This window comes from Trachurus japonicus, chromosome 20 (genome assembly GCF_045865225.1).
Source record: "Trachurus japonicus isolate A0001 chromosome 20, Traja_1.0".
Classification (NCBI taxonomy): domain Eukaryota; kingdom Metazoa; phylum Chordata; class Actinopteri; order Carangiformes; family Carangidae; genus Trachurus; species Trachurus japonicus.
In genome coordinates, this window is record NC_140926.1 from 26,670,812 (window position 1) to 26,686,507 (window position 15,696).

Sequence of the window (15,696 nt, forward strand, 5' to 3'; positions counted from 1 at the left end):
TTATAGACTGTGAATATGATTAACAATTGTAAAGGAAAATAAATTTAGGCCTGACTTCATCTTGGCTGTAACCAGAACGTCTCTGCTGTAACATAGCAGCCTATGCGTGCACCAGCGTGTGCGCGTACAACCTCTGTCCAGGTTGCCTCGTGAGCGCGCACGGCCGTTAGCTGCTGTCACAAAAGCAGGAGGAGCGTCCAGGTGAGTCAAGTCAGTCATTGTTCACGCGCAGTAAACTGACATCCTGTAAAGTCTGATTTCAAAATAAAACGATGGACTGGTCTATGAATATGTGGGACCGGTTTAAATCTATATGGCCAGAGACCTCTCTACAATACGTCAGACGCCGTCTGAAAGAGGCGAATTGTGACTATTTTTTTGCTTGCCGTAAGGCGTTATAACCACTCTGGCTTGCTGTAGTTTCTAGCAAATGCACACGGAGAACCACAATCACCATTATGGATTTTATTTTGAAAGTGCAGATCGGAAAAGTTGCTGCTGACTCTGAAGCCTTGACAGTTTGGGAGCATCCTGACGTCTTCTGAGCACAAAGTGAAATCGCATCCCTCCTCCCTCTCCTCTCCTCCTCCTCCTCCTCCTCCTCCTCCTCCTCCTCCTCCTCCTCCTCCTCACATGTTACGATGCCCATACGCATCTACAAGGGCAGGGTTTAACCATCTCTGACGCCTTTAGTGGTTTTTAAAATTCTTTTTTATTTCCTGCTGCATTGGTTTTTAATTTGGACGGGGATCTCTTTTGTCCGCGGGATGCCGATGGCCACCACCACCACCACCGTCCTCAGCATCAGCAGCTCCACCACCGGAGGGCCGTCGGGCCAGCCAGGACGGCCGGGATCGAACCAGCACACCTAGCAGGTCGCTCCACGGTGAGTATTCAGATATCACTACTACACCTCAGAATAAAACTAGAATAGTCAGACAGGGCTGGATGTGTTGACAGAGGGAGGATGCTCTCCAGTCTTTACCTGCCAGGGAGGGAGGACATCTGATGGAGCTGCACACTGCCACATCACAGCGGTCACTTTGATCATTCATCTGACAGGAAATTCACTATTTGAATCAATCTGAGGGACTCTGGGCTCCATGTTATATTCAAACATCTCTCTTCAGATAGCATCCCATCGTGCACTAACATCCAGGCTGCTCAGTTTTTGTTTTTTGTTTTTTTTGCTTTCTCCGTTATGTTTCATCTGAGTGGGAAATAGCTCAGTAAAATCCAGCCCCGTGGGACCTTTAAGTGTCTGTGCTCTTTCATTATGCAGTCTCTGTGGACAGAGCGATTGGGACACATCTGATACAATTAATGGGAACGGCAGATGGGGACGAGTTGGGGTCGGGGGGAGGGGTGTAATGGTCGGGTAAGGGGTCAACTGATGGTCTGACCAACCCCCATAAAAGATAAAGAACTTTACTCATCATCTGCAGCAACCAGCAGCAACCTCAGTTAAACTGGTGAGGTTGAGTTGCAGGCTAAGAAGGAAACACGATTAAAATATGGACCTGGTGTCTGTGATGTATGAAATATCAGAGGATCACCAGAGTTAATATTATTAATGAGAATATGTCTGCACAATACGACCATCCAAATGGTGGTGGTCCATTTGTGTCTTCCTTGGTAGATTAGTGTCTGTTTTGTAGTAGCCTAACTTTTGTCTGCGTAGGATGTCTTGAGTCTTAGTCGTACGTATCTCTATGACATCATACCTTAATGCTGTATTATTATTTAACAGAATGTCATGGACTTGTTGTCTCTCCTCTCTAGTAGGTTGAGGAGTCCCACGTCAGACCGAGCTGCCTTAACTGAACTCTGACGTCTGACCGAGGGGCCACTGCCAGCAGGACTTGTTTGTATTAAGCCGACCTCATCATGACGATGCAGACAGTCCATCACGCCGACTGATGAGCCTGAAACCAAAATCTGCCGCCACCAAACACCATGACCAAGCTCAGGAGGAGGAGGGAGCTGTGAGATGCTCAGCAGGAAGACAATTAGGACAAAAAGGAAGTTGGCTGCAGAAAATGACAGAAGTATCTTTTCCTTATTAGGCCACATGTGTCTGCCATGACTGATATTTTCTGAAAGCCTGAGACAGACTGGACATTTTGAGTGATAACCAAAGTGCAAGGACTTTCAGTTTTTGAAGCGCTGACAATGTATCAGAAAAGAGTGGTGACAGTTCATAGGCTGTTTGTTTCTCTTTGATGATAATCCAGCTATTTCAAATCCATTGAAGAAGAAAAAAAAAAACACCAGTGAAGGTGCAGTGCATTTACAGACTAAAGATGACCATGATTGTCCCTTACTGACATAACACCTGTAAACACTGCAGGAGAACCAGCCGTTTCTCCACTGCTGCTTTTTGTAAATGTGACATCGAAGATATCACAAACACAGACAGCACGTAAGATTGTGTTACAGTTAAGAAGGGCAAACACTTCTTTTGCTAACACACGTCTCAAACTAATTGTTTAAACAACTGAGCCACGAAAGACTGAACAACAAACGTATACTGTCGGATCGTTTGGATTCTAAAAAGTTCAACTACATCTTTGAAGATCACACAACTACTTGGACACTAAAGGAGTTCAAAACAGAGTGACTCGTTGATCTGTGGGACTGCTGATGGTACAGGAGCTCATATAGGACCCAAGGAAAAGGGCAACATCAAGATGACACACCTCCACGCTGGCCTGAGCTCCGAGACGACAGAGAAAGCTCGTTTAGAGCTGAATGAAAACCCAGACACTCTGCACCAGGATATCCAGCAGGTACACAGCTACGGCACACACCTGTCTGCACACACAACACTTTATCAAACTCTCTGTTGGAGACATCTCTACCTGAGCTCAGAGTGTTTCAGTGTTAATGTTCTAACCCTAGTTTTTTCTGATGTTTTGATTAAAGGTCCCATACAGTAAAAAAGTAGACGTTTGTATTAAAGCTCCATACAGTATAAAGGTATCTGTTTGTATTAAAGGAATAGTTCATCAAAAAATTAAATTCAGTCATTTGTGACTCACCCTCATGCTGATGAATACTCCAGAGTAGTTTTTTATTCCTCAAAGTGCATCTGGAGACTCGGGAGGCCGGTTCATAGTCCAACCAAAACTTTATATGAGAGTAATAGGGCCGGGGTGGCGCGTGGCGCAGTGGTTAAAGCGGCCGCCCCATGTAGAGGCTACAGTCCTCAACGCAGGCGTCCCCGGTTCGAATCCCGCGTCGGGCAGACCTTTCCTGCGTGTCATTCCCCCTCTCTCTGCCTCCCCCTTTCCTGTCTATCTCACTATGTGCTGTCAAATAAAATTAAAAAAAGGCAAAAATGCCCAAAAATATATACAAAAAAAAGAGAGTAATAGGGCCGACACAAAAACGTCCATAAAAAACATTTAATATTCCTCCACACTGCTTGTCACTGCAAAGTGACGCAGAGAGTATAATCCAGAGTTTATGCGAAACAACGTCTTTTAGGACATTTTTACAGCCTAAACAGTCCTGTATTGAATTTGCCTGCGGCGCGCTCTCGCGTTCACGTGATACACACATGCATCATGCCCGACACAAACAGTCCATAAAACTACATAAAAAACATTTAATATTCCTCCACACTGCTCGTCCACGGCAATCCAAGTGTCCTAAAGGGATATAGTCCAGAGTTTACTGGAAACAACGTCATTTAGGCAAGTCCGGTCACGTCCGTGTGTGTCACGTGAATGCGCCTCAGGCAAATTCAACACAGGACTGTTTAGGCTGTAAAAATGTCCAAAATGACGTTGTTTCCAGTAAACTCTGTCTGGACTATATCCCTTCAGGACACTTGGATTGCAGTGGACGAGCAGTGTGGAGGAATATTAAATGGTTTTTGTGTAGTTTTATGGACTTTTTGTGTCGGGCCCTATTACTCATATAAAGTTTTGGTTGGACTATGAACCGGCCTCCCGGGTCTCCAGATGCACTTTGAGGAATAAAAAACTACTCTGGAGTATTCATCAGCATGAGGGTGAGTCACTTTGGTGAACTATTCCTTTAAAGCAGAAGTAAGCGATCCGGTCGTTTTGGCTAATGCTGCGTTCCAGGCAGGCTTTTGAAACCGTAAATTACAGCTTCAAGTCACGACTTACGACTTTGTAGCGTTCCCGGCAACCCACTCGTGTTTTTCCGACCTGTTTTACCTGTGAAAGTCACTATAACGGCCACTCTGACCCGTGAACTCGTACCAGATCGAACTGGTATGACTTCACAGGTCGGAAAAACACGAGTTACGGGTTGCCTTGAACGCACCATAACGTCTTGTCAGCCGATAGAGTTAGCAGCCCCCGCCCCCGTCATGGATCTATTGGTCCTCGTCCCTACGTCACCACATTCAGGCGCATCTCTTGGCTGCACACACAGCCCTTCATGCCGTTCTCTCTCCTCATTGGATAAAACTTGTAGGATACGAGAAAAGTTTTCTCCTCGGCTCAGAGCAGAGCAGAGTGACTGAGAGACCCATGTTTCGGTCCAAAAACTCTATGTAAGTGATTGCTGTCGGAAGATATAACTATTTAAGACTTATATTAACACAAAAATATCGCTTACTTCTGCTTTAAAGCTCCATACAGTATAAAGGTAGATGTCCATGTGTAGTGTGATTATAAAGCAGCTCTAGGTTCTATATTAATACTGTGAAAGTATCAAAGCCTCAGTCCATAGAGAAATGCACACAGCCTGTATTCAACTGAGTCCTAAAACCAGCCGTCAGGACTTCCTGTCACTTTGTGATGTCACAACAAACCAGTCACAATACTTCCATCCATGCCCCAAGCCCCACCCTCCTGGACCCACCAGTCTCGCAGGATTTGGTAGGCTCGGAGTGTCAGTGAGCCAAGCAGAAAGGTTTACAGCCTCCTCTCTTCTGATTTGTTAGTATGTGTTTCTTATGGATCAACACTTCCAATAAAACACAGGAGGCAAGTAAGTGTTTATGAGGTTTGAGCTCATACAGTATGATGAATGTCATGCAGCATATTATTGAGAAGGGAGACTTTACATAGTCCTGTAATAAGTCCTAGTTTTTTTTAATGTTCTGATATGTTGATTTAAAACTTAGAAGTAGCAGTTTGTGATGCTGTTCAGTTGTATAGCATTTAACTGACAGCTGTTCTTTATTTTGTCCACCAACCACATTTATATCAGCGAGGGTGTGTTCAACAGCAGAGATATGTCACATTCACTAAACACAAACTAATGATCACCTTGATGAGGGAGACTCCACTGCAGGGCTGTTGAGTCAGACTTAAAGTTGACTGTTCCTAATAAAGTGGAGACTGAGTGCAAGTAGACTCCTGGTTAAGGTGGAAATTACTGCACCTATGAATTTGTTTTATCAAAATACAGTAAAAATTGTGACATCTCAGAATGGATGTTGGAGCTTCAGCTGCCTGATGTGTCGGAGTGAGTGTGCCGCTCGGCTCCTTGGAGACACTCGGCTGGCCTCTCGTTGTGGCATCCCTCTCACAGCGCTGCCAGCACGCTCACTACAAACCTCTGAACATGGTCCAGAAAATGTGGCAGCGTGTCTGATCTTCAACGAGCAGAGAAAAGCTCATGTCACTCCACTTTTCATCAGGCCTGACGGTCTGCGGCTACTTCCCTAATGAGTGTGTGTGTGACCCTCATGTGACCGGCAAATGAACCATGACCTGTCAAACATCAATCCAGATTCTTGTTTTCAACCTTATGTGGTGCAACAAGTGACCAACTGAATCCTGTTCCATCTTCACCTGACACAATTTTCACAGTTAGATTAGATTAGATTACTGTAGATTAGTATTCAATGAATTCAGAAAGCCAAACAGACACTATGTTAAGAGCCGTTAAAACACTGAATGAAGACTAGGGGTGGAGCTGGGAGCAGAGACGGCTGCTGACATGTGTTGTGATTGTAGCACACAGAGCAAGATTAAAACCAGTAGAAATATCTTAGAAATCAGAGATTCATTCTGTCATCAGTGGACACAGGACAGGACATTTACTCTGCCTGTTTCTCTTTTAAATTAAGATCCACATCTGATAACTAAAATCTGGTTAAAAAAAGGAACCATGTCAGTGGAGGCTGGTCCATAGAGGCAGAGGAGGTTGGTCCTCCTCTATTTTTGAGAGGCCAGAGGAAGCTCAACATATTTTTAAGAAAGAGTAACTGGTTGAGATAAACCTTTACCAAATCATTTATAATATATTTTTAATCTCTTTTATGGAAGAAAATCCTATGTGCGCCAAACTTTCACTCCCAGCCGTGCTGTTCATGCTGTTCCTAGCACAAGAAATACGGAGTTTTCAGCGATAGTGGCATCGATTTGAAAGGAAATATCAGCAGATTTCTGGATAAACTGTTGGTAGATATCAGAGAGAAGCAGTCAGGAGGTACCAGTAAGGAGAAGTGACAGCGTGTGGTGGTTAACAGTACTGACGGTAAACTCACTCACCCATAAAAGACTTGCTAATCAACCTGCAACCTGCAACCTGCATATAGGGCTCTTGGTGAAGCGGTTAACATCGTCACCTACGGTGCAGATGTTCTGGGGTCAAAGCCAGCTTAGGGCTAGTCACTGAATAACTTTGTTTTTTTGTTTTTTTTTACATCCCACATCCATGATAAATGCTCTGTCTTTTTCATTAGGCCTGTGTAGGATTGAATAAAATTATGTTGTTTTTAAGAAATCTTGTAAGACATTGTTTAATTTTCATTGAATAAGCCTATAAGAAGGTAGGGAGAGCCAGTCAACTAGTATAAAATAACATGACGCCGTGGACTGGTGTTCCTTGATCCTGTCCTCCCCAATTTTTTCAGTCACCAGCCGCCACTGATGTGTATAGGCTACCTTAAAACTTAAACCAGCAGTCAACCACAACACTGACACATGGGCATGAGTATGAGACATCATTGATGGACAACAAACTGATGTTCCAGATTCAGCTCTGCTGTGCTCTGTCTCACTCTCCAGCTCTGTCTCTCTGCTAGACACTTGAACATTTCATCATGACCTCAGGTTTGTGCTGTTGGTCAGGTGGAACGGGGGATTCTCCTCTGCTGTGACTCAGATTGAACCACTATGAATATAAATGTAAATGTGTGACAAGGCTAACATTTTTACTTTGTGGATGATTGATGATCATCAGTCTGAGCACTGTTTAATTATTATTCTACAATCTTGTCAGACTATTAATGAACCATGAAATCAAAGTTGTTGTTTTTTTTTATCTGACTGCTGTTCACTGTAAACATGAGCATTAATCCAAGGTGAGTTCTAACTTCTCACATGTGTTCACTTCTGGGCTTCTGAATCAGGTTCGGGACATGATTGTGACGCGGCCCGACATTGGGTTCCTGCGGACGGACGACGACTTCATCCTCCGCTTCCTGAGAGCCAGAAAGTTTGACCAAGTGGAGACGTTCAGGCTGCTGGCCCAGTATTTCCAGTTCAGACAGCAGAACCTCGACATGTTCCAGAGCTTCAAGGTCTGTCTCTGGTCCTGATTTTGAATCTGAATCCAATATGTCACAACAATAAGGCCCACACACAAGTTGGCTCAATTACATTTAAAGGGGACATATTATGGAAATAATTCTTTGAAGGCTCTTGGTGTTTGTCTTGCCTTCTGGCCCCAAAATGTGAGAACTGACAAAAAAATCAGTAATGTTCAGACTCTCTAGGTTGAAATCCATGTGGTTTTATGAGCTGTTCCTTCAGATGTCTTCCAGTGATGTAACTAGTTTTCTAATTTTCATAACCCCACCCCTATCTGGTAGCAGTAGAAGGGGCGGGGCAAGCAGTGGTTCATTTGCATTTAAAGGGACAGACACTGAAAGCAGCCGTTCTGAACAGGGCTGTTTAGAGAGGATGAAAAGAGCTGTGATGTTTGATCCTTGGGGGATTATGACCAAAGCATGTCACAGACATGTCTTTAAGACACCTGGGGACTATTTTAATTTGTGGAAAAGGGACAGAATATGTCTCCTTTAATGAGCCTTCAGTGACCATGTAATTATACACACACCTGGATATTTCTCCAGTTTGATCTTGTTAGCAGCCTGGACATGGTGTTTTTCCTATTCTAGTCCACTGCATGGGTCTTTACTGGAACTTAAACCTCAGGTTTCCTCAAAGTTTTGGAACTAAGACTGATGTCCTCGAGGGCCGTCTTGAGTAACCGCTATGAAGTGTTAAAGGGATAGGTCACCCAAAATTGAAATTGAAACTCATTATCTACTCACCCTCATGTGGACTAAGGGCTGGGAGAAGTTTCAGAGTCCTCCGTGGCTTCTCTGAGTTACAGGGGGTCTCGGCGTAGCAGTGCATGTCCATATAACGGTTGCAAATGGATACCTACCAACTGTCTTCGTAACAAAAAGACACACCAAAAAACATCCAAATACCTCCATGCTGCTCGTATGTAATGTCCGTCTTGTATTGAAGCCCCGAAATGCGAAATTGTCCCGAAAAAAATGTAATAAGTCTATTTCAAGCTTGTTTGTAGCGGAAGCTTCTCGAAGCTCCTCTTCCCAGTTCGTCAAATTTGGACAAACCAGGGTCTGTCCTCTTCCCGGTTCGTCCAAATTTGACGAAAAAAAACTTCTCCCAGCCCTTAGTCGACATGAGGGTGAGTAGATAATGAGTGAAATTTCAATTTTGGGTTAACTATCCCTTTAAGTAACGTACGTGACCCTGAAAGCTCAACACACTGCAGCTACACAAACACACTGTACGTTCAGAAAACATCAACAAGTTGACAAGACATCAGTAGTACGGCCTCTGACATTAAAACACATTTCCTCCCTGCAGGTTTTAATTATGAAGTGTTTTGGTCTTAGAGTAATTCAGATAAAGAGAGAGAGGATGACATGTTGGACTGGAACAATAGAGCAAAATCCTGCATCAACAGGCTGTTAGAGCACAGATCATTGTTCATGGGTCTAATGTCTGAGTGTCTGCACACTTGTAGAAGACAATGTAGTGTGTGCTTACAGTGTGTGTGTGTGTGTGTTTCAGGTAGATGACCCTGGCATCAAGCGAGCGCTGATGGACGGTTTCCCAGGCGTGTTGGAGACTCCAGATCAACATGGTCGAAAAATACTTATCCTGTTTGCATCCAACTGGGACCAGAGCAGGTAACACACACACACACACACACACACACACACACACACACACACACACACACACACACAAACACAAACACACTCTGACTGTCGGACACACAACAAGCCTAATGAGCCACATCTGCACTTACTGCTAAAAATACAGGAACCGTTTATTGAATCCAGTCACTTAAAGCATGAAGGGGCGTCACACCCTCTTAAACTATTGATTAGCTTCTAAAAAATACACACACACACACACACACGTTGTCCTAACCCCTCCCTTCTCCTCCCTCCACCAGGAACTCATTCACAGACATCCTGCGAGCGATCCTGCTCTCCCTGGAGGTCCTCATAGAAAACCCAGAGCTCCAGATCAATGGATTCATCCTCATCATCGACTGGAGCAACTTCTCCTTCAAACAGGCGTCAAAGCTCACGCCCAACATCCTCAAACTGGCTATTGAAGGCCTTCAGGTAAGAGTGCACTCCCTGACTTAAACTGCAGCTGGCTCAAGACCAGACCAGATCTTTTATTAGTCCCCTTCGTTAAAATAGAACAAAACAGCTGTGTTATGTACAGTCTAATAATAAGTGGCCGTTGTTTGTTCACCCTGAAGGAGGAAATGACCTAGAGACCAACACTTTGTTTGTGTACCAGGCTGTTTGTGTGGTTGTTTCTGTTGTTTATTTGGACATTGTGTAACTTCTCCTGTTATCTATTCAGGAAAATCGATTATTTGGTTCAAAAGTCTGTTTTTCATTAATCAGTAATCCCCCCCATCAACAAAGTGAAGTGTTCCTTTCAGCTCTGAATGAGCCGTTCATATCATTCATATCTCCATGGAGCGGGTAAGCTCGGTGCTGCTGCCATGTGGTGTCTCCATGTTTTTACGTTCAGTGGCAGCGTGACGGTAGGAAACCACGGAAACTCAGCGGAGACACCGGAGCTGTCGGCTCAGGTGGAGGTGGCGTCTGTGAAAAGTCACCGCGGTAACGCAGTGAGGAGGAATGGAGCGTTACACTGATGCTGCATTCACCTGCAGTCGGGCAGACGGCCGTCGCTAACAAACCAGATGTCATTTTAGTCACAGAAGTCCAGAGAAAGCCGGTAAAACGTGGGTCAGGTCAACAATACCACATCGCCATGACAACATGTTGTCACGTGTATTGTTTTGCCTGGTGCTGACGGACCACTTGTTTACATAGAGGCTTGTTTATGCCGTTACGTGCAGCAGCTGTCGTCCGTCTGCCGTCTGCCCAATTTCACGTGAATGCAGCATGAAGAATACGATTGAGTTGCTTGAGATATACAACCGCAACGCTAGATGGGAGGAATTCCTACACAATGTACCTTTAACATGGGAGTCTATGGAGATTGACTCACTCTACCTGTAACTGTAGCAACACTAATACAGACCAATGTGTTCTTCAGTTTTCAGTCTGAGTGTTATTCTCAGTTTGTTTACTGATGAAACACCAGTGCACAGCTCAGAAGGTTGGTCTCTTCATTAATGATGACATGAGAGGCCGATGTTGTAGATCTCTGATCAGATGTCTCCTCCTCAGGACAGTTTCCCTGCTCGGTTTGGAGGAATCCACTTTGTGAATCAGCCGTGGTACATTCATGCCATGTACACCATCATCAAACCCTTTCTCAAGGACAAGACGAGGAAACGGGTGAAGACACATATACATTACATACACAATTTACACACTGCTCCTCTCTCCTTCTGTCAGTTCACACTTTACACCCTTCTCTACTTTCTCTTTTTGGTTTTCTTTGTTTTTCTCACCTCTTCTTCTTCCTCTCTTCTCCTCCCCCTCAGATCTTCCTCCACGGTAACAACCTGAACTCCCTCCACCAACTCATCCAGCCCGAGTGTTTGCCGTCGGAGTTTGGTGGGACGTTGCCGCCGTACGACATGGGCATCTGGGCCAGAACCCTACTGGGACCCGACTACAACGACGAGACCGAGTACACGCTGACCTACGACGCCCTGCATGTCAGGGAGAACTGTGGAGGAGGAGGAGGAGGAGGAGACAAGGAGATGATGAAGAGGTAGGGAGAAAATGTGCTATTGCAAAGTACTGCTGTGTCTCCACATGGAGAAAAACAACAGTTTAGTGGAACTGTCAAACGTGTGTGTGTGTGTGTTTCAGGTCTCAGTCAGCAGTTGAACCAGGAACTCTTCGGCAGACAGACAGGGAGACCAGCACGCCGCTACTGGCACTGGACTGAGCACTCACTCACACACACACACACACACACACGGTGCATACTAAGCTTCATCGACACATACATGCACAGATTCACAGCGACACATCTCCCTAAGACAACACAGCATCCTTTTCCCTTTACCTCACACAGACACACACACACAGACACACACACATGTTGGCCTTCTATAGTTGTGAAGACTCTCGCTGACAGTGTGTTTCCTAACCCCTAAGCCTAAACCCTGAAACCAGGTCTTAAAGGATAATTACCGTTTTTTACAATCTGGACCTTATTTCTAGCATAAAATACAACCATTTCCTCCCCCAGATAACTTTGGTGTCATTACAAGTCGTTGTGATGAAATGAGCTCCAGCCAAGAGCCGCGTATATCCGTATAATGGAGTCTACAGGGCATTATTATCTGCAGAGAAACTGCTTCATTTCACCAATATTTAGTTCTGATAGGCTAGTGCTATTCCCCTCTGAGTCTGGGGTTACCTGTTATCCGGGGTCTGTAGGTTGACCTACTGACCTCTGACCTGGATGATGTCATCTCCGACCGCTGCCCGGCTCATTCTGATAATAATCATTCTGCTTCGGCATTCGGGTCCATTTTTATCTCAACTAGCCGGAGCTTTAGTGAGTCCAGGTTGAGGAGAGGAAGCCTGTGGAAGCTGAACTTCATCCAGCTGCTCATTTTGTTCTGACAAGTCAGAAACACACAGAAACCAACCGTAGCATTAGCACAAGTTAGCCACGCCGCACCGCGGTCGGAGATGACATCATCCAGGTCAGAGGTCAGTAGGTCAACCTACAGACCCCGGATGTTGATAACAGCTAACCCCGGACTCAGAGGGGAATAGCACTAGCCTATCAGAACTAAATATTGGTGAAATGAAGGAGTTTCTCTGCAGATAATGTGTTATTTAGAGGCTGCATTCTGCTGCCCTGTAGACTCCATTATACGGATATACGCGGCTCTCAGCCGGAGCTCATTTCATCACAACGACTTGTAATGACACCAAAGTTATCTGGGGGAGAAAAGGATCATATTTTATGCTAGAAATAAGGTCCAGATTGTAATTATCCTTTAACCCTCTAAGATTGTGAGAACCGGTTCTTACATGGATAGTGTCCCCACACACACACACATAACTTGTGTCTTTTCGTCATGTTGACTTAAGAGTGACTGAACTTCATGAACAGGACACACACACACTTCATGAACACACACACACACACACACACACACACACACACACACACACACACACACACACACACACACACACACACACACACACACACACACAGTCTGCCCTGTCTGAGCCGTCCAATGCCTCCCACCTGAGCCCCTCTCCAGCCAGCAGCACCTGTCCTGATGTCCATGGCGACGACAACAGTTCCAACATCAGACTCTGAACTGCACCCGTGTGTCGTCTGGTGTCATCAGTTCTATCAGAAACCAGCAGGACTTTAATGTGTTTACTATGTGAAGCGTTTCTGTGACTGTGAGCCGAGCCAGACACCACAAAGTCTGACTGAACAATATTCAAACTGAGAAAAAAGACATCATGACAAAGCAGTCACAATCAAACCTATAGTTAAGAAACATTTGGATGTAGTTGCACCAACAAGTATAAATTACAACAAACATTAAGTTGAATTATTGTTTATAAAATGTGGGTTTAAAATGATAAACCTCCTGCTGGATGACTTCATTACTTCACATTTGAATTTGTAGTGCAACAGGAATCTAAAGTGTTTGGACTTTAATCTGACAGTAATAAATGTGATGGAGGCAGTAACATTTACACACATCAGTTATTAAAGGAAGGAATGAAGATGCAGAGGAAACTTCACTTTGGTAGAATTTCCACTTTTTTTCCTTTCATGTAAAACGACAAAAAATCATGTCAAGTTAGACCAACTTCGCACAAACATTTCAAAATAAAAGCACTGCATACTTCTCCACAGACACCTAACACTGTAACCCGGACAACTTGCATGAAAACTTGAAACATTGTTCTGCCAGGGTGAAATTCTCTTTCTGCAAAATGCTGTGAGACCACAGGATGCCAAACCTTCACCTTCAACCTCTCCTGCAGTGAAGGAAAAGATTGTTTTGTTGAATTTAACTTATTTGAAGATTGTATATTATTGCTACTAGTATTATTACACTGCAAAAAAAAGTGCTACACTTGGCCAATCTTAACCTGAGATATTTGAAGTGTATTTATCTTCACATCCTGTCAGAGAAATACGTTTGAATCAAATCACATTTGAAAATCTGCAGGTTGATATCTTCACTTCAGAAATATCTCAACATCACACAGATTATTTGTCATGTGACTTGGCAAGTCAGTGATTTTTTTGCAGTGTGTTTGACTCATCATCAGGGCTACACTGAGCAGTGATCTGATCTCCACTTGACTGTAATGTAATGTATTTCCTTTCAATGAATGTATAGAAGTAAACATTTACACCAATGTGGTTGTGTGATGTTTTATTTAACAGTGAGGATTTTACTTTGAAATTCAATGTGAAATTGATTGTATCGTATATGATGGAATATGACAGCTGATGGTGTTGATCAAAACAGTAATAAAAACAAGGAGAAATGTGCTGCTCTGAAGAATCCAGAAAATAAAAATGTTTCTTTAAAAGTATGAAAAAGGCACTTTGACCAACACAGACCGTCTCATCAAGACACAAAGAAACATTTCAGATTTGGAAATTTCCTCTGGGAACAAAACACAGACTGGACTTCATTCATCTCACCATGGGATTCAGCAGCTGCTCTGGATGTTCACATCAAACCTGACTCTGTCTTCAAACTTTAAGCCACAGGAGGTGGTTTCACAAACTGACCAGTCCAGCAGATTCATAATGCGTCTTCTTGACAGCTGTTAATGCTGCCATGGTAGCACTAGTTATACATAGTGCACTGGAAAATGAGAATGTGATCAGTAACACTGTGGGGTGGATCCCCCCCCTTCTTCAAGTGTCAGCTCATAGTTCTGGACGGTCTAGAACGGCTCTACAAAGTGCCTTCAGGTTACTTCTGTTCTGATTTGGTATTACATAAATAAAAAACATCAATGGGTTTTGGGTTAGAGGGTTAGGGGTTACAACCGCTGATGAAGACTGTGAAGTTTAAAGCAGAAGTAAGCAGAATATTTGTGTTAATATAAGTCTTAAATAGTTCTATCTTCCGACAGCAATCACTTCTATAGAGTGTTTGGTCTGAAACACGGGTCTGTCAGTCACTCTGCTCTGCTGTAAGCCGAGGAGAAAACTTTCCTTGTATCCTACAACCTTTATCCAATGAGGAGAGAGAACGGCATAAAGGGGCGGTCCTCTCTGTGTGTGCAGTCAAGGGATGCGCGTGAATGTGGTGACGTAGGGACGAGGACCAATAGATCCATGACGAGGGCGGGGACTGCTAACTCCATTGGCTGACAAGAAGTTAGCCAAAACGACCGGATCGCTTACTTCTGCTTTAAGTTTTACTAGGATGAAGAGACCGTTTTGTCTTTTTACTTCATGTTTGGACCTTTTGTTTGTCTGTTAATCAAAGGTACCTGTGGAGGTTTCCTTCACAGCTCCGGCAGCTTCAGCTCTTTTGTTTTGAGTTGTATTAAAGGACAATTCCAGGCGAATTCAACTCAGGGGTGTATTTTCATATCATTTTAGGTCTAAAAGAATGAATCTGAAGATTTTCAGTTTAATCGCTCCTGTTTTGCGGTAGCTGCGTCTGTCCGTGCATCGCCACGGCAGCAATGAATGGGAGTGGATGTAAGTTCCGCTGTTTAGGCTGTTTCCAGCCCTCAAAGCCGCATTTTTTTTCCACAGACAGCGTCAGATGGCTACTCAAACATACACCGAGAAGTTTATTTACTTCAAGCAAGCCGACATGTTTGTAAAAGTCGATCTAATTCAAAGTCTCCCGGAGTCTCGCGCGAGACCCAGTTGCCGTGCTCGGGTAATATTGCTTAATTACAGCACGGCTGACTCATCACTGAAAATATTACTTCGCCATGTCATGTTGTTTATACATTTCCATGGCACCATGGATTTTCCCCCTTTTATTTTCAGAAACGTCATTTACTCGTGAAAATAAATCACAAACTACATTGACCTCCTGTAGGGTGTTCCTGTCAGCTGCCAAAGTCACATTTATAGAACAATATATATATATTTTTTTTGTTAATATATTGTAAACTTCCCCGTTACAGCCGACTCGAGAGGATTGTCTCCCTCCCATGTGTGTAACGTTACAAAGTCGGAGAGACACGAGTTGTGATCGCGGTGAATATGTTTTTAAAATATGGCCTGG

General features: G+C 44.0%; 1 protein-coding gene across 1 annotated transcript; it reads left to right on the forward strand.

The window, feature by feature from the left end:
- Positions 1 to 2,422: 2,422 nt before the first annotated feature.
- LOC146967033 (clavesin-1-like) lies at positions 2,423 to 11,628 on the forward strand. The gene is made up of 7 exons (XM_085763489.1): positions 2,423 to 2,789; positions 7,346 to 7,516; positions 9,048 to 9,166; positions 9,439 to 9,613; positions 10,706 to 10,816; positions 10,966 to 11,198; positions 11,300 to 11,628. The coding sequence occupies exons 1-7, from the start codon at positions 2,691 to 2,693 to the stop codon at positions 11,376 to 11,378; spliced, it is 987 nt and encodes a 328-aa protein (XP_085619615.1). The 5' UTR covers positions 2,423 to 2,690; the 3' UTR covers positions 11,379 to 11,628.
- The last annotated feature ends 4,068 nt before the right edge of the window (positions 11,629 to 15,696 follow it).

Excerpts from the sequence above, each read along its gene's own strand:
- LOC146967033 (XM_085763489.1), top strand. The coding sequence starts at position 2,691 with ATGACACACCTCCACGCTGGCCTGAGCTCCGAGACGACAGAGAAAGCT. Across the intron at positions 2,790-7,345 it reads TGCACCAGGATATCCAGCAG|GTTCGGGACATGATTGTGAC; the intron begins GTACACAGCTAC and ends CTTCTGAATCAG. Across the intron at positions 9,167-9,438 it reads TCCAACTGGGACCAGAGCAG|GAACTCATTCACAGACATCC; the intron begins GTAACACACACA and ends TCCCTCCACCAG.